The sequence below is a fragment of the Salmo trutta genome, chromosome 23 (genome assembly GCF_901001165.1).
Source record: "Salmo trutta chromosome 23, fSalTru1.1, whole genome shotgun sequence".
In the NCBI taxonomy this organism is placed as follows: Eukaryota; Metazoa; Chordata; class Actinopteri; order Salmoniformes; family Salmonidae; genus Salmo; species Salmo trutta.
In genome coordinates, this window is record NC_042979.1 from 32,372,846 (window position 1) to 32,396,529 (window position 23,684).

A 23,684-nucleotide genomic window follows, 5' to 3' on the forward strand; every position below is an offset into this window, starting at 1 on the left:
GAGAACCCTTTGAAGAACCATCTTTGGTTCCAGGTCGTATCCTTTTTGGTTCCAGGTAGAACCCTTTTGGTTCCAAGTAGAACACTATTGGGTTCCATGTATAACTTTTTCCCCAAAGGGTTATAACTGGAACCAAAAAGGGTTATCCTATGGGGAAAGCAGAAGGACACTTTTGGAACCTTTTTCTCTAAGAGTGTATGTGAGTCCAATAAGAATGTAACGAATGACTGTAACTGTCTTGAACAACAATGAGTCCTGGAGAAGACTAGCCTACCTTCATCAGGGCAGAATACACCTCAACTTTCTTTTCATTTGGTAACATTGCATAATTAAAAAAGGATAAAAACCAACTTGGGTTTATTAACCAACATTTACATTCTGTAAAAATACATCTGATGTCAAATAGGGACAATTAACTAGAGAGCCCTTTAGCTAGCTAGGTTGCACATAAAAACAATGTATCAAATATCAATCAATTATGGTATCAAAGGCTTTAAAAATGAACTAGAATTTTGCTTACCGGAGACAAATCGCCAGGCGTTCAACTGGGCTGATGGACTCCCGGTAGTTGGTATCCATCCGGGCGATCCTGGCTCCAACCATCTGTTGCAGGTGATCGAACTGGCTTCAGTCCAAACGAAAGTAACTTCGGAATTCCTCTCCAAACAGTTGAAGCTCTTGAATGAGACGGTGGACCTCCCCTGCCTGCTTTCGGGACTTTAACCATCTCTGGACCCACACAGACCTGCGCTTTCGGCGAGGATGGTCCCGGCCCAACAGCGCGATCAAGACCACCTTCCTCAACGTTGGTCTCATTGTTGAAAGAGCCTACTCTGCTATCTTGACTATTTATTATTGCATTTCGCTCTGCATTTTTGAGGGAAATTATATTATAGGCTCTCACAATTAATTTGTGGATGTCATCGAATAAATAATATACTTGGCAAATAAATGAATAAAAATGTAAAGAAATTCTACAGTCAAACTGTTTTTATTATGTTATCCCACATTTTTTTACTGGATATGTGTGCAGCAAAAATTCAACATTCACATGTTGCTACTTTCTGTCAAGTCTACGCATACAATTTGATGCATACATTCGATAAATCCAACGTACCCACCACACAGAACACACTGCAACTGCCTCTGCAACGCAATGCTGCAAGGCAAACGCAGCGTTCCATTGGAAATGAATGTCCTTCTGGTGTATCAAAACGCAATGATGGAGTCGGTGTGTTCAAAGCGTTAGACCATTCCTCCATACAGAATCCTTCCAGATCCTTGATATCCTTTTCTGTGCTTATGGACTGCCCTCTTCAATTCAAACCACAGGTTTTCAATGGGGTGAAAGTCCAGAGACTGAGATGGCCATTGCATAATGTTGATTTTGCTGCAAATTCACCAAATTATTTGTGGATTTTGATGTGTGCTTGGAGTTATTGTCTTTCTGGAAGATCCACTTGCGGATCTTAGTATAAAATAATTTAATATCCCCATTTTTTGGAGCATACAATACAGCTCAAACAAGTACACAAATAATAATAAAAAATCTAGAAATGTCAGAACCAATCCAATTAACAACCCAAATAACACTGTATCAGTAATCCAAATGCAATCTATGTGAATATTGTATATACTGTATAGTAGACTATCTTACATGAGTATACTTACTGGCCTACTGTGTCTTGCTTGAACCTTATGTAACAGACTCATATCCTACTCAACATTAATCACAGCGGGATACTGTTCAGTTCTTCTCTCTTTTCCATCACTGAACACCAGCACTTTAGCTTCGAGAGCACTACTACCCACAAACCCTCATCTCTCTCTAATGGTCCTGCAGTGCGTGGTGCCATGGAGATGAAGTCTTAATCTCTGACCCCATGCTGACGCAGGGCAGATGGCCGCCATCCCGCCAAAAAAACATGGAAACGACCACTCTAATGTCAGATATGTCATTCAAAGTACAGTAGACACTGGAGAAATGTACAGCACACACCATAAGGAAGGTAAGGTACTGGAAGATGCATGAATGGTACCTGCTGCTCTGCATAGATCCTACTTCTGCAGTGCACAGCACTCTCCCTGTGTAACTGAGGCAATAAGGAGGTGCAGCGAGACAAGGAATTCCCCAAAGATCTGCCCTTTGATTGGCTGATAAAGGAAATGCACTGTGTGTATTGTGTATGCTTACCTACAGTATATGATGGACGCTTCCCAACTCATCATGTCATTTTTTTCCCATGGACAGCCAACTATCTTTCTGAATTACAGCAGAGCAATTGACTTGCTCCCTCCCAGGCCCTTGTCTTAAGACTACCGTTTACTTATTAAAGTCCTGGCCTGCCACCCACCCACCTCTCATCTCAACACTCTCTCTCTCTCTCTCTCTCTCTTTCTCTCACATGCACGCACGCACGCGCACGCACGCACGCGCACACACACACACACACACACACACCGCCAATCTCCATCCCTTCTCCTCCTGTCTGTCTCTGGGAGACCAGGAGACTATGGGGGAAGGAGACTGACAGTGACAGCCTGTTGCATATTTAATGTGTTCAAACTTTCCCAGCTGTGGGTGATGAATGTTTGATGTGCTCTATCATCCCAGTGGCCTTAAGACGACATTTCCCAAACACTGTCCTTAGGACCCCAAGGGGTGCACGTTTTGGTTTTTGCCCTAGCACTACACAGCTGATTCAAATAATCAACTAATCACCAAGCTTTGATCATTTGAATAAGCTATGTAGTGTTCGGGCAAAAACCAAAACATGCAACAGGTTCCGAGGACCGAGTTTGGGAAATGTTGTCTTAAGACAACATGACCATGCCCAGCCATGCCCAGCCCCTTCCAACCCAGACCTGGGCCCGTATTCACAAGTATCAGAGTGCGTGATAGAAATGAATGAAGTAGCGCTACTAGCACACGTAACCGTCCTCCCTCAAGTGTCTTAGCCGATCGCCTCACCTCAAAAGCTAGCTAATGAAGCGACGCAACAGGATACTTAAAGCTCAGGAGTACATTTCATACATCTCCATGTGCTACATTCACCCCTCAAACTTACTAAATAGCGACCCCAGCGCAACTGTAGATCTGAGTAACGGCAACCACTGTAAAGAACGTCACGCTGCTTGCTTAGTGAGTACCACTTCCTCCTGATTCGGCTCACACCGAGGCTCAAACTCAGGACATCTGCTTTGCTAGCACATGTGACCACCTTCCTGAAGTGTCTTAACAGTCGGCGCCTAGCGAAAAGCTAGCTAGTTGCTGGCGCAAGTGGGGACACTTCAGGCTGAGGAGTAAGTTTTACACATCCCCATGTGCTACACATGCATTAGCCGAACATCAATGGTTTGATATTTGAGAATCATTATTTCTAACATGAATAGAGCCTACACTTTCTAGCACTGTTTTGAGCTTCTAACACGGTAGGGATAACAAAGAAGGGAGTGGTTTCTGACTCACAGGAGCAGTTACACCCCCAACACCGCCAAAACACCACCAACGCTAGTTAAAGCTCATTCTGATTGAATCTAGGCCCTAGTTTCTTTTCATTCCCAAAAGCTGTCTGGCTTTCATGTCCTTGCCGTTTCAATATAATTTTCATGTTAAAAAGCTTTTTGTTTTCCATGACAAAATCAAAAACTGTCCAAGACCGTAATAAAGAAGAACAGATCTGTATGAGCTTCCGTCCCTCTCCTCGCCCCAACCTGGGCTTGAACCAGGGACCCTCTGCACACATCAACAACTGACACCCACGAAGCATCGTTACCCATCGCGCCACAAAAGCCATGGCCCTTGCAGAGCAAGGGGAACAACTACTTCAGGTCTCAGAGCGAGTGACGTCTGTCACAGGCGTCGAAATGAGTAGACCAAGGTGTAGCGTGGAATATGTTCATCTTGTATTTTAATGCCAAAATGAACACTTTACAAATATAACAAAAATGACAGCTGACAGTTCCGTCAGGTACTTACAACAAAACAGAAAGCAACTACCCACAAAAAACAAAGGAAAAACAGGCTGCTTAAGTATGACTTCCAATCAGAGACAACGATAGACACCTGCTTCTGATTGGGAACCATATCCGGCCAAAACATAGAACACAAAACATAGAATGCCCACCCACCTATCACACCCTGGCCTAGCTAAACAGAGAAAACACAGCTAGGTCAACACAGCTAGGTCAACACTCCTAGGTCAGAGCGTGACAACGTCACCCGATTGAAACGCTATTAGCGCGCACCACCGCTAACTAACTAGCCATTTCACATTGGTTACATATATACAGTACCAGTCAAAAGTTTGGACACACCTACTGTACTCATTCAAGGGTTTTTCTTTATTTGTACTATTTTCTACATTGTAGAATAATAGTGAAGACATCAAAGCGATGAAATAACACATGTAGTCAACCAAAAAACTGTTAAACAAATCAAAATATATTTTATATTTGAGACTCTTCAAAGTAGCCACCCTTTGCCTTGATGACAGCTTTGTACACTCTTGGCATTCTCTCAACCAGCTTCATGATGTAGTCACCTGGAATGCATTTCAATTAACAGTGTGCCTTGTTAAAAGTTAATTTGTAGAAATTCTTTAACTTCTTAATGCATTTAAGACTATCAGTTGTGTTGTGATAAGGTAGGGGTGGTATACAGAAGACAGCCTTATTTGGTAAAAGTCCATACTATGGCAAGAACAGCTCAAATAAGCAAAGACAAACGACAGTCCATCATTACTTTAAAACATGAAGGTCAGTCATGGAAAATGTCAAGAACTTTGAAAGTTTCTTCAAGTACAGCCGCAAAAACCATCAAGCTCTATGATGAACATATTTTATGTACACGCTTCTATTTCCCTGTTTTGCCTTCTTGCCAGGTCGCCCTCGCAAATAGGTTTTTAACCTCAATGGGTATTACCTAGTTAAATAAAGGTTAAATAAATGAAAATGAAACTGGCTCTCATGAGGACCACCACAGGAAAGGAAGACCCAGAGTTACCTCTGCTGCAGAGGATAAGTTCATTAGAGTTAACTGCACCTACGATTGCAGCCCAAATAACTGCTTCACAGAGTTCAAGTAACAGACACATCTCAACATCAACTGTTCAGAGGAGAATCAGGACTTCATGGTCGAATTGCTGCAAAGAAACCACTACTAAAGGACACAAATAATAAGAGACTTGCTTGGGCCAAGAAACAGACCAATGGACATTAGACCAGTGAAACTCTGTCCTTTGGTCTAATGAGTCCAAATTTGAGATTTATGGTTCCAACCGCCGTGTCTTTGTGAGATGCAGAGTAGGGGAACGGATGATCTCCGCATGTGTGGTTCCCACCGTGAAGCATGGAGGTGGAGGTGTGATGGTGTGGGGGTGCTTTGCTGGTGACACTGTCAGTGATTTATTCAAGGCACACTTAACCAGTATGGCTACCACAGCATTCTGCAGCAATCCGCCATCCCATCTGGTTTGGGCTTAGTAGGACTATCATTTGTTTTTCAACAGGACAATGACCCATAACACACTTTATTTATTTAGGCTGTGTAAGGGCTATTTGACCAAGAAGGAAAGTGATTGAGTGCTGCATCAGATGACCTGGCCTCCACAATCACCCGACCTCAACCCAATTGAGATGGTTTGGGACGAGTTGGTGCGCAGAGTGAAGGAAAAGCAGACAAGTGCTCAGCATATGTGGGAACTCCTTCAAAACTGTTGGAAAAGCATTTATCATGAAGCTGGTTGAGAGAATGCCAAGAGTGTGAAAAGCTGTCATCAAGGCAAAGGGTGGCTACTTTCAAGAACCTAAAATCTAAAATATATTTTCAGTTGTTTAACACTTTTTTGGTTACTACATGATTCCATATGTGTTATTTCATAGTTTTGATGTCTTCACTATTATTATACAATGTAGAAAATATTAAAAATGAAGAAACCCCTTGAATGAGTAGGTGTGTCTAAACTTTGACTGGTACTGTATGTGACATATCACTTATCAATTCAGTAGTAAACTTGCACATAAATGAACATAAAGGGCAGAAGGTGCTGATAGAGGAGAGCTGAGCTTATCTACTCATCATCCTAGTATTTGTGGGAATGACTTGTCTCGGTACCTGAAGCAGAACCAATGGATCATACCTGAGATGATGAGATTCTACATAAGACTGCCATGACACACACACACACACACACACACACACACACACACACACACACACACACACACACACACACACACACACACACACACACTTTCATACACACAGAGAGAAAGAGAGGGAGACGAGAGAGAAAAATAAAGAGAGAAAATAGTACAATTAAGATATTACACTTATATCCTTTCTAAAACATTGGTAGGCCAATATCAATAGGCCTACACCTGCATTAACAGATCTTCAAACATTTACAATTGTCATGGCACTTACCAAAATGAGAAGGGCACGAAATTTGATTAAAGAAAATTAGGCCTACACCAAAACATTTTAGGGATTCATCAATCTCCCGCTAATCAGCTTCCGGGGAGTTTGATTCGCTGCGGATGACGTCAGCCGTGAGCCCTCTCCTCCCCTGGTTACTGATCATGACACAATGTCTAGGGGTATAAAAGGCAGGACCACTCCTTTCACGGCGTCTGGTGACTTCCTCTCATTTCCGTAGCAGGACAGGGGTGTGTGTTGCCCCGTGTAAGCGAGGATGGCGACGCTTGTGGAATCTGCAGACATTGAGACTTTAAGCAGCTCGAGCAACGTTATGGCATCCCCAATGTCCGCGAGTCTCTCGCACCGTTTTGACGACAACAAATTTTACCTGCTCGTGGTTATTGGAGAAATAGTCACGGAGGATCACTTGAAGTGTGCCATTGCGGATATAGAAAAAGGTAAGAAGACAGAGGGATGCTATAGCCTTGCCCGGTGTTGAGGAGGTGGTGTAAGCTATATACAGCCTAGGTGGTAGCAGCACAAGCATCACTTTATGTGTTGAATGCTTTGTCATACAACTATAGCCGACTTTCTATTCTTATTTGGAATATTGTGAAAATAATCACATCATGCGCCAAGTCTGGATGTCATGTTTTGTAACCTTGAACTTAGGCTGCCTACTTTATGTATAACACAATCTCATTTTGGATACATCGACCTCCATAGGCATTAGGCTATAAAGCAATAGGCCACCTGAATGGAAAACGTAATGATTTTGTTGTTGTTGAAGTGATGTGATATTGCTGGCTGCGCGCACAGCCCTTCACAGGGTGGTATCTGCAAATCAAACAGATGGCATCCGTCGACACCCCAACAACCTTTTCCCCGCACCTCTTCTCCCTGTCTCCATGCACATTCTATATAAGGACTGCAGGCTATACCTTTCCATAACACAATCTATTCTGCAGTGTTGCTTTAAATCAGCCACACGTGGTAAAGATACCGGGAATGATTCAGCATTCTTATTGTGCGTCAATAAGACATATTCTTTTTCTTGGGATGTGATGCGCACCAGTATCGACCACCCCTGGGAAACACCTAGCGTCTGCTTGTTTTGGTGTGGTGCATCCGGGGTCCAAGCCTATTGTCCCTTCTTCCCATGCTAAATCATGAAAAAAAATACAGATTTTCCGTGTTAAATAGCCTCGTCTACACTGTGCATTCTCAATTACTGAGACAGCTTTTCTTCCACTGTGTCCATTTACACAACAACAAATGATGGTGTAGGCTACTTATTGGCAGGTGTGGGCACTCCAATAGTACCATATTTTGAACACGATGTTGCTTTGTCTACGTGCGTGATAACCCTCCTCTTGCTGCTGCATCTTAAATCACCCACCGTGCCCGCCCCAGCGGGACCCATCCCATCCCTGCTTTCTTGTTTCCGCATCCAGCTCTCTCTCATCCGACACCGGCATGTAGGCGTGGCCCACTCCGCACTGCGGTCCCTACGGAAAGTCGTAGGGAGCGCTATTCAAACACAAAGGGCGTTTCTGATTGACAGGCCACCGGGGACACAGGTTGGTATGACAAGAAGAAACTCTGGCGGAAGAACAAAATGTGTGGGCGGAAGAACAAAATGTGTGGGCGGATTACGGCACAATGTTTCATAAAATGTTGGAACAAAGGATGAAAAACCTGCTGAGGCCTAATTCAAAGGGTTGATGTCTTTGAAAATTAAAGTATAAACACACTATTAATAAAGCTTTCATAATTTAGTCCATGTGAAACATTCAATTACCGGTTATGTTTATTAGATGGGGCAAGGTAGTTTTTCAGGCATATAGGCTAATTGTTATTATGGCAAATATGATCATATACCTACTATGCCATGAATGAATGTTTTTTAAAGGAAAAACTAGACTTTTGTTTTGAAACATTATTTTTGTTATAATAATTATTGTGTTTGGTAGCTTATTATGTGAGAAAACTATTAAATATCTGTGATTTGAATGGGTTGATGCTACTAGTGCCGTGACCTCATGTCAAGTCAAATATCAATCAGGAATTGTACACAACTGCAACAGTTCCAGTAATCCTTCGTCATCTTCTAGGAAGGCATTGTTTCTCCTGTTGAATCACGTTCCACCTTATTATTTTCCTAAATACATTTTCTTTTAACTGCACTGTTGGATCACTGTTATTAATGTCTTGTATTATATTGATTCTTTTTTATATATAGGCACATCATAAATATTTTTTTATCACCCATCTACACACAATACCACATTATGACAAAGTGAAAACATGTTTTTAGAAATGTTAAAATTTATTGAAAATGAAATATAGCAATATCTCATTTACATAAGTATTCACAGCCCTGAGTCAATACTTTGTAGAAGTATCTTTGGCAGCGATTACAGCTGTGAGTCTTTCTGAGTAAGTCTCTAACAGCTTTCCACACCTTGATTGTGCAACATTTGCCTGTTATTTTTTGTTTTTAAATCTTCAAGCTCTGTCTAATTGGTTGTTGATCATTGCTAGACAGTCATTTTCAGGTCTTGGCATAGATTTTCAAGTAGATTTAAGTCAAAACAGTAACTTGGCCACTCAGGAACATTCACTGTCTTCTTGGTAAGCAACTCCAGTGTATATTTGGCCTTGCGTTTTAGGTTATTCTCCTGCTGAAAGGTGAATTCATCTCCCAGTGTCTGGTGGAAAGCAGACTGAACCAAGTTCTCCTCTAGGATTTTGCCTGTGCTTAGCTCCATTATGTTAATATTTTATATTTATCCTGAAAAACTCCCCAGTCCTTAATCATACAAGCATATCATAACATAATGCAGCCATCACTATGCTTGAAAATATGGAGAGTGGTACTCAGTAATGTAATTGGATTTTCCCCAAACATAACACTTTGTATTCAGGACAAAAAGTGAATTGCTTTGCCATTTGTTTTCCAGTATTACTTTAGTGCCTTGTTGCAAACAGGATGCATGTTTTTTAATATTTTTATTCTATTCAGGCTTCCTTCTTTTCACTCTGTCAATTAGGTTAGTATTGTGGATTAACTACAATGTTTCTGTTCCATACTCAGTTTTCTCCTATCACAGCCATTAACCTCTAACTGTTTTAAAGTCACCATTGGCCTCATGGTGAAATCCCTGAGCGGTTTCCTTCCTCTCTGGCAACTGAGTTAGGAAGGACACATGTATCTGTGTAGTGACTGGATGTCTGGGTGTACACCATCCTAAGTGTAATTAGTAACTTCACCAAATGGATATTCAATGTCTGTTGTTTTTTTTTCTTTCCCCAATTGACAATTGTTTTTGTAAAACATAATTCCACTTTGATATTGTGTGTAGACCAGTGACAAAAAAATCTAAATGTTATCCATTTTAATTCAGGCTGTAACACATGTGAATACTTTCTAAAGGCACTGGTATATATGGTATATTGATTTTATCTGTAATATTTTATGAATTGAATTGTGTCAAGTTAGTAGCCTTGCATTGGTGTGGCTTTGCATTTGTATTTTAGCAACACAGGAAATGTTCCTATTTTCCAATAAAGTTCATCAGAGTTTAAACACACCCAGTTTCATTACAGTAAGTAACAGTGTCATGGAGAGAGGATAGATGACAACAGAACCCAGGATATGACTCAGCCTTGGCTAGCAGCACCACCCGCAGCCCCTGGCAAACTAAAGCTAAAGCACTTTATAGATATTTCCTATTATAGATTTCCTCTCTCATGCCAAATGGTACATGTTCATTACAGGACAGACTCAATGAAATGGAAGAGAGACCAACTTTGAATAGATGCTGGTGACATTGAGACTCATGAATTGAAAAAATCTGGACCTTTTGCCTGCTACAAGCCAAAGCCAAGGCCCTTGATGCAAAATCTATGGGGAATATCGATTGTGTGCCAGCCTCTGCCAGGCTAGCCTAGTGATGGAGGAAGTGGGTTCTGCACTCATGTCATTCTTTCCATTGATTGTTTTGTTTTCTGTGCAGGGATTCGCTCATGGGACACCAACCTCATCGACTGTAACCTGGATCAGGAACTAAAGCTCTTCGTCTCCAGACATTCAGCCCGTTTCTCTGCAGATGTACGAGGTAAGGTCAAGCACAAAAATGTCAAGAAGTGACAATGCAATCCTGCATGTTTACCGAAGGATATTCACCTGTACTTCACTTCTTTACAATTTCAGAGAACTCTCTCTCTCTCTCTCTCTCTCTCTCTCTCTCACACTCCCTCTCTCTTTCACTCCCTCTCTCTCTCACTCCCTCGCCCTCCTCCTCTCACTCCTCTCTCTCATTCACACCCTCTCTCTCTCTCTCTCTCTGTCTCTCAATTCAATTCAAGGGGCTTTATTGGCATGGGAAACATATGTTAACGTTGCCAAAGCAAGTGAGGTAGATAATATACAAAAGTGAAATAAACAATAAAAATTAACCGTAAACATTACACTCACAGAAGTTTCGAAAGAATAAAGACATTACAAATGTCATATTATGTATATTTATATACAGTGTTGTAATGATGTACAAATGGTTAAAGTACAAAAGGGAAAATAAATAAGCATAAATATGGGTTGTATTTACAATGGTATTTGTTCTTCACTGGTTGACCTTTTCTTGTGGCAGCAGGTCACAAATCTTGCTGCAGTGATGGAACACTGTGGTATTTCACCCAGTAGATATGGGAGTTTATCAAAATCGGGTTTGTTTTTGAATTCTTTGTGGATCTGTGTAATCTGAGGGAAATATGTGTCTCTAATATGGTCATACATTGGGCAGGAGGTTAGGAAGTGCAGCTCAGTTTCCACCTCATTTTGTGGGCAGTGTGCACATAGCCTCTCTTCTCTTGAGAGTGAGGTCTGCCTACGGCGGCCTTTCTCAATATCAAGGCTATGCTCACTGAGTCTGTACATAGTCAAAGCTTTCCTTAAGTTTGGGTCAGTCACAGTGGTCAGGTATCCTGCCACTGTGTACTCTCTGTTTAGTGCCAAATAGCATTCTAGTTTGCTCTGTTTTTTTGTTAATTCTTTCCAATGTGTCAAGTAATTATCTTTTTATTTTCTCATGATTTGGTTGGGTCTAATTGTGTTGCTGTCCTGGGGCTCTGTGGGGTGTGTTTGTGTTTGTGAACAGAGCCCCAGGACCATCTTGCTTAGGGGACTCTTCTCCAGGTTCATCTCTCTGTAGGTGATGGCTTTGTTATGGAAGGTTTGGTAATCGCTTCCTTTTAGGTGGTTGTAGAATTTAACGTCTCTTTTCTGGATTTTGATAATTAGCGGGTATTGGCCTAATTCTGCTCTGCATGCATTATTTGGTGTTTTACGTTGTACACAGAGGATATTTTTGCAGAATTCGGCATGCAGAGTCTCAATTTGGTGTTTGTCCCATTTTCTCTCTCACTCCTCTCTGTCTCGCTCTCACTCACTCCCTCTGTCTCTCTCTCTTTCTCACTCCCTCTAACTCTCTCTCTCTGTATTGTGGTTAGTTACTAGGTGCAGTAAACCCCAGCAGTGTACTGGGTGTGATCTCTGAGCTGTCTGAGATTGTATTATGTATCCCTGGATCTGCAGTGTGAGTGGAGAGCTTTGCCGTGTGCTTACAGTGTGGGCAGTGAAGGAGTAGTCCTAATGGACTAATGAGTCTATAGCTAGCAGGACATCTGGTGGGCAGGGTGCCCTTGACTGGGAACAGACAAGAGGTCCCATTTCTTTGACCTTATGCCATACTAATAACCTACATGTTATTTCATTGTAATTACACTGTGAACATTGCTTTTATTAGTATGGAATATTGTCTCTATTGCACAGTACGACCCACAGTATGCCTCTCTCCTAAGAGAGATCTCACTGTAGGAGAGAGGTGTTGATCTCAGTGTAGGAGAGAGGTGTTGATCTCAGTGTAGGAGAGAGGCGTTGGTCTCAGTGTAGGAGAGAGGTGTTGATCTCAGTGTAGGAGAGAGGTGTTGATCTCAGTGTAGGAGAGAGGTGTTGATCTCAGTGTAGGAGAGAGGTGTTGATCTCAGTGTAGGAGAGAAGTAGGAGAGAGGTGTTGATCTCAGTGTAGGAGAGAGGTGTTGATCTCAGTGTAGGAGAGAAGTAGGAGAGAGGTGTTGATCTCAGTGTAGGAGAGAAGTAGGAGAGAGGTGTTAATCTCAGTGTAGGAGAGAGGTGTTGATCTCAGTGTAGGAGAGAGGTAGGAGAGAGGTTGATCTCAGTGTAGGAGAGAGGTAGGAGATCTGTTGATCTCAGTGTAGGAGAGAGGTAGGAGAGGGGTATTGATCCCAGTGTAAAAGAGAGGTAGGAGAGAGGTGTTTATCTCAGTGTAGGAGAGAGATAGGAGAGGGGTATTGATCCCAGTGTAGGAGAGAGGTAGGAGAGAGGTGTTGATCTCAGTGTAGGAGAGAGGTAGGAGAGAGGTGTTGATCTCAGTGTAAGATAGAGGTAGGAGAGAGGTGTTGATCTCAGTGTAGGAGAGAGGTGTTGATCTCAGTGTAGGAGAGAGGCGTTGATCTCAGTGTAGGAGAGAAGTAGGAGAGAGGTGTTGATCTCAGTGTAAGAGAGAGATAGGAGAGAGGTGTTGATCTCAGTGTAGGAGAAAGGTGTTGATCTCAGTGTAGGAGAAAGGTGTTGATCTCAGTGTAGGAGAAAGGCGTTGATCTCAGTGTAGGAGAGAGGTGTTGATCTCAGTGTAGGAGAGAGGTGTTGATCTCAGTGTAGGAGAGAGGTGTTGATCTCAGTGTAGGAGAGAGGTGTTGATCTCAGTGTAAGAGAGAAGTAGGAGAGAGGTGTTGATCTCAGTGTAAGAGAGAGATAGGAGAGAGGTGTTGATCTCAGTGTAGGAGAAAGGTGTTGATCTCAGTGTAGGAGAGAGGTGTTGATCTCAGTGTAGGAGAGAAGTAGGAGAGAGGTGTTGATCTCAGTGTAAGAGAGAGATAGGAGAGAGGTGTTGATCTCAGTGTAGGAGAAAGGTGTTGATCTCAGTGTAGGAGAAAGGTGTTGATCTCAGTGTAGGAGAAAGGTGTTGATCTCAGTGTAGGAGAGAGGTGTTGATCTCAGTGTAGGAGAGAGGTGTTGATCTCAGTGTAGGAGAGTGGTGTTGATCTCAGTGTAGGGCTGTCTGCCTTTTGGCTGAGGAGGTGAGGGCACACTTACGCTGAGCCCTTTGAAGATATTAGTGCTAATGGGCTGTGTGTGTGTGCTTGTGTGTGTGTGTGTGCCTGTACGAGCTCACCTTTCTGACCATGGGCTGTGTCATTGTCACCCGACAGCTGGTGAATCAGCAGTTTGTATATTTACATACCTAGAGGTTTGCATATTTAATTGGATTTGATCACCCATGTCAAGCAAATGGTGTTGTAAGTAGATGCTGGGGATTGCATTGAATATTCTCCACATCAATGGAATATTTTTCATTTCATAATAAGAAACTGTAGATTACAAATAAACCTCGCATATGATACATACAGATGTAAACCCTAAGCCAGTGGGCTATGTCTTTTTACAGTGTCTAGCCAAAATACATGATATCGACTGCTAAGCAGTGACACAGCAGGGGTCTATAACCATTTCACTTTCACTTCACTGAGCATGAAAAGCTTTTGGCTTTTATTGTTCTTCTGAGGTACACTCTGCCCTCCTCCTTGTCCCCCGTTTTTGTTTTCTCTCCTCCATCCTTCCCGGTTCTCTCTTTCCTCCAAGCAGCCTCTCCCTCTCTCCCTCTCTTTCTTTGTGTGTGTTGTTGCCATGCAACGCGGCTCAGATGCAGATGCAGAGGAGACTCCTGGGTAATTAGCTGGATGAACCCCCCCAGTGGCCTGGGTCTGGGCTTCAGAATAAAGGAGGGAGAGAGGGATATATAGGAGGGATGAACGGATGGAGGTAGGAAGGTAAGGATAGAGAGATTAACTCCCCAGTGGCCTGGGTCTCACAATAAAAGGAGGGAAGATAGAGGGAACGAGGGAGGGATGGAGTGGTGGAGAGAGGGAGGAAGGAAAGAGAGGGATGGATGAAGTATAGAAGAGAGGGATGAATTCAGTGGAATATGGTGAAAACCGAGACTTAAAGAGTCAGCCATACATAAGCAGCAATACTTGCTATGTCTGTCAGAGAGGGATGGTTTCCTCTTTCATTTTCGATGTATAGGCACATCTATCTCTCTCTCTCTCTCTCTGTCTGCCTGAGGAGTTGCTCAGTCAGTCAGCCAGTGTAATCTAATCTGCTCTTTAATATCCACTGAATTTAATGCTTATCAAAGGACTTAAAAAATGAGCTCATATGGGTTCATTTTATTTTGTCCCATTTCATAATTTTTTTGTTGAAATTCCTCAAATAAACTCAGCAAAAAAAGAAACGTCCCTTTTTCGGGACCCTGTCTTTCAAAGATAATTCGTAAAAATACAAATAACTTTAACTTTAGGGTTTAAACACTGTTTCCCATGCTTGTTCAATGAACCATAAACAATGAATGAACATGCACCTATGGAACGGTCGTTAAGACACTAAGACACTACTGTGATTGTTATTATTTGACCCTGCTGGTCATCTATGAACATTTGAACATCTTGGCCATGTTCTGTTATAATCTCCACCCGGCACAGCCAGAAGAGGACTGGCCACCCCTCACAGCCTGGTTCCTCTCTAGGTTTCTTCCTAGGTTCTGGCCTTTCTAGGAGTTTTTCGTAGCCACCGTGCTTCTACACCTGCATTGCTTGCTGTTTGGGGTTTTAGGCTGGGTTTCTGTACAGCACTTTGAGATATCAGCTGATGTAAGAAGGGCTTTATAAATACATTTGATTTGAATAATTAGCGTAATTAGCGTAAACAATAAATAAACTGTTCCGTTCATGAAATTGCATTCACGATTGAATATGACAGCTTTTAGTCTTTGCTGTAATAAAGGCTTTACAATAAATCAATAAAAACCGTTACAACAGACTCTCTGGTACGCTTATTTAGTGTTGTTTACATTGTTCCAAACGGTTAGAAAAATGATATTGTAATCTAACAGCACCTGTTTAACACACATAATATGTATGCAGTGCTTGCTCCTTACCTTCTTTTTCTTGATCTCCAGTATTTTCCACAACTAGTCACATTTATTCCATACATCAGAGTTCCCCTTTACCTCCTGAGCAACCAGTAAACATTCCCCTGTTTCGAGTTATTTTGTCACGTCATGACATTTTGCTGTCACATGTGTTACGGTTTTCGGAGTTTGTTATAACCAATTTATTGATGTGATTATGATATGCTATAGGTAAGGCCCTATTGGCCACGTGCATGTGATGCTTACATGTGCCATGTAAAGAGAACAAGGGTTGAGGGAGTAGGTTTGAGGGATTTTGGTAACAGAACTTTTCAGTCAGAAATGGCTGTAATTATGTTGCAGCTTCAGCGTGATAAACACTGTTGATGTTCTGTGGTGGTCGCTGTAGCAGGGAGGAGAGAGAGGCACCGGATGCTAGTCACACAGTCACTCACTGGCATTTTTTTTTTACACAGCGCAGCAAGTCTGAGCTCGGTCCAGCACAATCAAATCAATTGCAGTCCAACTCCTTCTAGTCATTTGTGTGTCTTAATGATTTAATCAAAACAGTGTGCTTAAATCATCAGTCAAGCTCTGTGCATATAGTTGATTTGATTAAAACACATAGGTTGTGTCTATATATGGAAAAATACACATTTAAAAATGTTGTCCAATCGATTGGTCGAAAGAACAGACGACTCTCGGTCAACCAAGATTTTTTTTAGTCGGACAGCCCTACAAGGCGGTAATGAATGTGTCACTGTCTGTCACCTTGAATACTCCAATTTGTCTCTCGACCTACGTTATAAACTTTAATTCGTAGTCTAGGTCGTAGCAACCTCATGATGAGTATAGGGAAAAATGTTGTATCATGTAGTAGTCTTTACCTATTGATGTTATATTGAGCTGGGTGAATGAAATACGAATGACAGTCATCCAATATGCTGTAATTGTCACGGCCGTCGTATAAAGTGGACCAAAATGCAGCGGGAGTCTGTATACTCATCTTCTTTTTTTATTGGCAGAAAGAAGGAAAAACAAAACAAAACACACATATACAAAAACAACGACGACAAACAGTCCTGTAAGGCATACAGCTATACACAAAACAACTACCCACAAAACCCATAGAAAAACACCCCTACTAAATAGGACCTTCAATTAGAGGCAACGAGGAACAGCTGCCTCCAATTGAAGGTCAAAACAATAAACTAGACATAGAAATACAAAACATAGAACACAACCCAAAAACGCCGACAACACAAACCCCTGCCACGTCCTGACCAAACTACAATAACAAATAACCTCTTTTACTGGTCAGGACGTAACAGTAATAGAAATAATACATTTAAATTCATAATTTTTTAAAACCCTCATCCCTAATTTTAAATGGCACCGACTGCCACTGGTAGAGATAATTCTGTCTGTCTGATGCCTGCAAGGCTGTCAATCCTAGACAGAGGATGGGTGCATTCTGTCTCTGTCTCGCCCTCCCTCCCTCCCTCCCTCCCTCCCTCCCTCCCTCTCTGCCATCGCCTTTTTACATGTTTGTGTCTCCCTCATTCATCTTCTCTTCTCCTATGTCTGACTTGGCACCCTCTAACCTTCTCCACCACTGTCTTTCTCTCTCACTGGAGTAGACAATAAAAAATGAATAGACAAGAGATGTCGATTTTCCCTGTGTTTCAGTATAAGTTTTGGTAGTCTAATTATATAGTGATAAGGATTTATGATTTATGATACGTGTATGCTGTACTCATCTGGCATTCCCCATAACCTGAAATGTAATTAAAGATAATCGAGATAATAAGCTCCCAACAGAAAAATGATGAGGAATGTCTATTAGCATGTTGCATACTGTATAAATTATAGTGTTTTTCATGTATAAAATGTGGTATGCTGGTATGCTTTTAAACTGTGTTCATTGGTCTGGTTTTAACCCTGCTTCCCCAATAGATCAAATTAACACACAATTTAAGCAAATGCACCTGTGCTAATGTTGAGCATTGAAAACATAAAATGCCTACATACTAATAGTGCTATTACACACAGTTAATGAAAACCATTTCATCCTGCATAAACAGACATCTGGAGAACATGGATGTCACTAGTTGTTTTTTCTCGCATGAAGCATGATCGGTCCTCAGCAGAGGAGAGAATGCAATTACCCAACTGCTTGATAGATGATTTGCAGTCCATCAAATTGTGTCAGCTAGCACAGACCCGTTAGAGGAAGGAGGGACAGGGAGTTAGAGAAAGGAGGATGGAGAGAAAGGAGAAGAATGGAGGGAAAGCAGAGGGATGGAGGGAGGAGAGCCCCACTGCCACACAGGGAGTTAGCTATGCAAACAGCAGATGGCTATATGATACTGTAAGTATGGATTTTCCTGTACTCGGTCTTTGCTGCAGACAGTAGAGCTGACTAAAGAACAACTGGAGAATTAAGAATCTCTCGCTCAACACCCAATCTATCAACCCTCCTTCCCTTCTGGGATGTGATAAAGACAACATGGCAGTTTCCAATCAATATCAATGAAAAAGTCAGATCAGTTTGTCATGCTTTAATTGCCTTCAAATCAGATTGTCATGGATGTACTGTACTGTATATGAGAACATGAGGCCCATTTGTGGAGAACTTTAAAGATGATCTAGATAATGCAATAATCAATAACATTATTTGTTTTACTACTAATTTATTTATCACACTTCAAGTCGCTTGACATGTAGCTTTATAACTAATAAGGTGTGGTGGTCTTATTGGCACTTTTACACTCGCCGAAGCATCACCCAGGTGGGAGCTTCATTTCAGTTGTTGACGATCCAACCTATCTACGGAGGAGGAGGAGCTGTAACTATAGAAGACCATGAGGTGTCAGATGAAGAGCTCTGTGGCCTGTCTGTCAGATGTCTCTACCTCTCTGTCTGTCAGATGTCTCTACCTCTCTGTCTGTCAGATGTCTCTACCTCCCTGTCTGTCAGATGTCTCTACCTCTCTGTCTGTCAGATGTCTCTACCTCTCTGTCTGTCAGATGTCTCTACCTCCCTGTCTGTCAGATGTCTCTACCTCCCTGTCTGTCTGATGTCTCTACCTCTCTGTCTGTCAGATGTCTCTACCTCTCTGTCTGTCAGATGTCTCTACCTCTCTGTCTGTCAGATGTCTCTACCTCCCTGTTTGTCAGATGTCTCTACCTCCCTGTCTGTCAGATGTCTCTACCTCTCTGTCTGTCAGATGTCTCTACCTCCCTGTCTGTCAGATGTCTCTACCTCTCTGTCTGTCAGATGTCTCTACCTCCCTGTCTGTCAGATGTCTCTACCTCCCTGTCTGTCAGATGTCTCTACCTCCCTGTCTGTCAGATGTCTCTACCTCTCTGTCTGTCAGATGTCTCAAACTCTCTGTCTGTCAGATGTCTCTACCTCCCTGTCTGTCAGATGTCTCTACCTCCCTGTCTGTCAGATGTCTCTACCTCCCTGTCTGTCAGATGTCTCTACCTCCCTGTCTGTCAGATGTCTCTACCTCTCTGTCTGTCAGATGTCTCTACCTCTCTGTCTGTCAGATGTCTCTACCTCCCTGTCTGTCAGATGTCTCTACCTCCCTGTCTGTCAGATGTCTCTACCTCTCTGTCTGTCAGATGTCTCTACCTCTCTGTCTGTCAGATGTCTCTACCTCTCTGTCTGTCAGATGTCTCTACCTCCCTGTCTGTCAGATGTCTCTACCTCCCTGTCTGTCAGATGTCTCTACCTCCCTGTCTGTCAGATGTCTCTACCTCCCTGTCTGTCAGATGTCTCTACCTCCCTGTCTGTCAGATGTCTCTACCTCCCTGTCTGTCAGATGTCTCTACCTCCCTGTCTGTCAGATGTCTCTACCTCCCTGTCTGTCAGATGTCTCTACCTCCCTGTCTGTCAGATGTCTCTACCTCTCTGTCTGTCAGATGTCTCTACCTCCCTGTCTGTCAGATGTCTCTACCTCCCTGTCTGTCAGATGTCTCTACCTCCCTGTCTGTCAGATGTCTCTACCTCTCTGTCTGTCAGATGTCTCTACCTCTCTGTCTGTCAGATGTCTCTACCTCTCTGTCTGTCAGATGTCTCTACCTCCCTGTCTGTCAGATGTCTCTACCTCTCTGTCTGGCTGTACCATCTGTGCTCCCTCCTCTCAAGATACTATGTCTCTGAACTGTCTATCATCTACATCTGTGGAAGACCATCACCCAAGAATGGCCAGATCCCTAAATTAGTTTTGTTGAATAGATTTTTGTTTTTAAAGTGACTTTGAGATTCTAATTGTAATGAAAAGCGCTATATAAAAGACATCTATTGTTATTATTAATGCATGCAATAGATTAGATCACCAACCATCTTCAGCCATCCTAGCTGTAAACTGAGTTGTTGCAGTTGCCATCGCTATTAATAATCTGCAATTGTGTGTCATGTTCGTCATATGAAGGAGACCAAGGCACAGCGTGGGTATCGTTCCACATCATTTATTTTAATGTGAAACTATGCAAGACAAACAATAAACTATAAACAAAACAACAAACCGTGATGAAGAGGTGCAACATGCACTAACTCTAAATAATCTCCCACAAAACACAAGTGGGAAAAACAACTACTTAAATATGATCCCCAATTAGAGACAACGATGACCAGCTGCCTCTAATTGGGAATCATACAAAAACCCCAACATAGAAAAAGAAACTAGAACATAACATAGAAAAATTAAACTAGACAAACCCCCCAGCCACGCCCTGACCTACTCTACCATAGAAAAATACGAGCTCTCTATGGTCAGGACGTGACATTGTGTCCTCCTCTCAAATATGAGAAGAGATTGAATAGACTGGTTGTTTTGTGGCATCACTTTGCACTCCTATTTTGAGTTCAGTACAAGTTGGACAGTGTCGTTATTGTGGACCAACATCCGTACCAGGCACTGTTACATTTACTAAATCAGTCTACTGTAGTGATTTTTTCTTCTGTGTGCCTTTTCAGTAAAATAGCCTAAACAGTGTCTGGTTTAAAGAGGAGAGAGGGGGATGAGGTCGAGAGACATTGGAAATAGTGCCTAGGGACTGTGAAATGTCAAGGGACCTCTGGATTCAGTTGAAAGAAAGATGAGGTGACAGATTGAAAGGGGATGGATGGAGGCAGACAGTAAAGATCTGAAGAGAAATGGGGCCCCAGCTGAAGAGCAGATTGATCGTACTTGCGTTCCAAGATTTTTCTTACACAATGGAGAATATTTTCTCTCATTTCATCTGTTATTTTAAAGGAACTCCCTTGCCTAGTGGCTTAGTGATTGGACAACTAGCTAGGTACGTAGCTAGCTGGACAATTTTTCTGCTCAGTCATAAGGATAATGTGCAGTGATGCATGTCACATTACCTCCTCTCCCACTGAGAGGGTAGTGGAGGGGTTGGAGGGACGGAGGGATGGAGGGGATGGAGGAGGGGAGCAGAGAGGGGCCTTTTATCGAGAGAGCCTCTGTAAAGGTTAGGGGTCAATCTAGCTTCAGTGGCCCTTCCTTTTTCGTTTTCTCTTTCTTTTGACATCATTTTCCAAGAGGGAAATGGCCATGTCAGTTGTGTTTATAGAAAAATACTTGCTAGGACTGTGGCCTAATACTCCTTGTAGCTTACTTTAAGGATTTTGTTTTGGGGTCGTTCCCCATGTTCTCTGTAGAAAAGTAAAGTAGGGCAATAACCAAAACACTTGATCTACATAGAGAACCAGAAAAAGGGGACAAAACACCTACTTTTCCATTCCATTAGCTTCAGACTACAACAGGGGCAGGTAGAGAACTAGCCTGTTTGTGTAGTTTGTGTATGGAGATAATTACAGACAAGCTAAAGGTTGTTTCCCTCAGTCACTTAGTATTCTCAGAAATCCTGAGGCTCTAGTTATGACAGCCGGTTCTGCTGGGTTTGAAACATTCTCCCTGGGGGTTTAATGTAATATATCTGATGCTGTTACTCCAGCCTTAGAAAACAAATGAATACACAGCAAATGAACACAGTATTGGCTCCAGCTTTGAACTGCACTAAGAGGTACAGTACAGCGTTAAAGACACACCAGTTGTTTTCAACTTGAACTGAACTTGTTCCACAACATTAAAATCACAAATCTCTCCCTGGAGTAATAATGATAAGCACTGTGGATTTCCAACGGCAGTCTGAGTGTCAGTATCTAAAGAGGTAGACCCTATAGGGAGCTATCCATTACAAGAACCACACATACATGACATAACATTTCCACCATAAATGAAACTGAAAGTATTAGACTAAGGGCTCTATTCAGTCCGCATCGCGGAAGTTCAGCTTTACAGCGCAATATCAATTTAAAGGCAATGTTACCGCTTTAGCGTAGACTGCATTCGTGGTAAACGCGGCATATGCGGCCTCAATCAGAAATGACCTTTACATTTCTATTGGGAAATATGTAATGCCTCAGCGATCCAGATTGAATAGAGCCCAAGGAGATGCGTCTGCAACATATTCCTCCTTTCTAAATGATAGTGCCTGATCCTTGGCAGTTGAAGGTTTGTTAAACAAAAAATAAATGATAAATGACAAGATATCCAACTGAAAAGAGAAACATTACCATCTAGCTGAATCTATTCCTCTGATGTTAGGCCAATCATGATGTTGGAGCCAGTCTAGCGTTAGCGGCAGTGAATAGAGCACCTCCTCCACAGTGGAGGACACTCCTCAGGGAGAAGCAAGAGCAGGAGGGTTAATGGGTACAGCTCTGTGATGAGGAGGAGGATCTATATAGAATATGAAATATGGATGGATGAATCGGCCCTGCAACCAGAACCTACTGCAGTATGGAACCCCTAGAGACCAGACACTCTCTCTCTCTGAGATAATCACATGACTCTTGTATTCTTTCAATATACCAACAGAGCAGCAGATTCCCCGACCCAGCCCTCAACCTCCAACTGAGCATGCACTGTATTTCTATTATTTCTGTTCTGTTGGAATCCGGTTGTTAGTGTTACAAACCATGGGCTGGTTTTCCCATAGCGATCGAACAAAAGCTTTTACGAGTGTTATCATGTTACGATATGTGATAGAATCAAGCACAGTTTTTGTAAATTATGAGGAACAAAGACCAGGCTCTTCAGTTAACTCATGTAGCAGTATAGCCACAATGAGTGAAATGAGAGAGGATGAGGAAACCGAGAGAAAGATGGATTGGGATGCCACTCAGGTGATTAAAGGAAGGAATCTCAACTACTGTAGGTGAATGATGAGTCTGTGGCTGTACTCTCAGTGTGTTGGTGCCACATGGACCAGAGGAGCACAGACAAAGGGCAGAACATACAATCAAATGAAATATAGACAACATGACAGTTTTGTATTGATGTTATATTCCCAGGCTGCTCTTGTTATATTCACTTCTTGGTCTTGATTGGGTAGTTATCAGGAAGTACAGGTCCTGTTTTATCATTTAATTGTGGACTATTATCAGATCTGGCTTAAGAATACTGAATTACTGCATTTACATGTTGAAGGGTTACCCAGTTGGTTCTTAAGATATAATAATGGTGAAGGAAAGGATTAAGATAAAGCAAGCTGCTGAAAGATTCCCACTGGGCACATGCGCCAGTTCAACGTCTATTCAACGTACACTGAACAAAAATATAAACTCAACATGTAAAGTGTTGGTCCCATGTTTTATGAGCTGAAATAAAATATCCCATAAATTGTCCATACGCACAAAAAAGCTTACTTCGCTTACATTTTATGCACACATTTGTTTACATCCCTGTTAGTGAGCAACAGCATGATCATTACACAGATGCACCTTGTGCTGGGGACAATAAAAGGCCACTTTAAAATGTGCAGTTTTGTCACACAACAAAATGCCACAGATGTCTCAAGTTTTGAGGGAGCGTGTCCACCAGAGCTGTTGCCAGGGATCTGTACACAATTCCTGGAAGCTGAAAATGTCCCAGTTCTTCCATGGCCTGCATGTTTGGGAGAGCGAGAGAGACTGGAGTTGTTAGATAAAACTGAAATTAAGAGACTACAAAGAGATGGTTCATTCTCACTGATTCCCTGGATGACTTGGGAGTGGCTGGGGTGGGTGGTTGGTGACAGGGTAAGGGGGTAATTGTCTGTGTGCATCCTTGACAAGTGAGTAATACTTATCTGCTGCAACTGTAGCCTCTGCTTAATAGGGCCATATAAAGTTTGGGATTTTGGCAGTGAGGC

At 42.3% G+C, this 23,684-nt stretch overlaps 1 protein-coding gene across 2 annotated transcripts in view; it reads left to right on the top strand.

Annotated features, from left to right (window-relative positions):
- Positions 1-6,579: 6,579 nt before the first annotated feature.
- LOC115159803 (microtubule-associated protein 1B) overlaps positions 6,580-23,684 on the top strand; it is a 31,310-nt gene continuing 14,205 nt past the window's right edge. The window contains exons 1-2 of one of the 2 annotated variants that reach the window (XM_029709860.1): positions 6,580-6,879; positions 10,441-10,542. In XM_029709860.1, coding sequence (XP_029565720.1) covers positions 6,696-6,879; positions 10,441-10,542 — 286 coding nt within the window. In that variant the 5' untranslated portion in view covers positions 6,580-6,695. Of the gene's footprint in view, positions 6,880-10,440; positions 10,543-23,684 lie in introns of those variants that run through there. The other variant, XM_029709861.1, reaches the window with a different exon arrangement.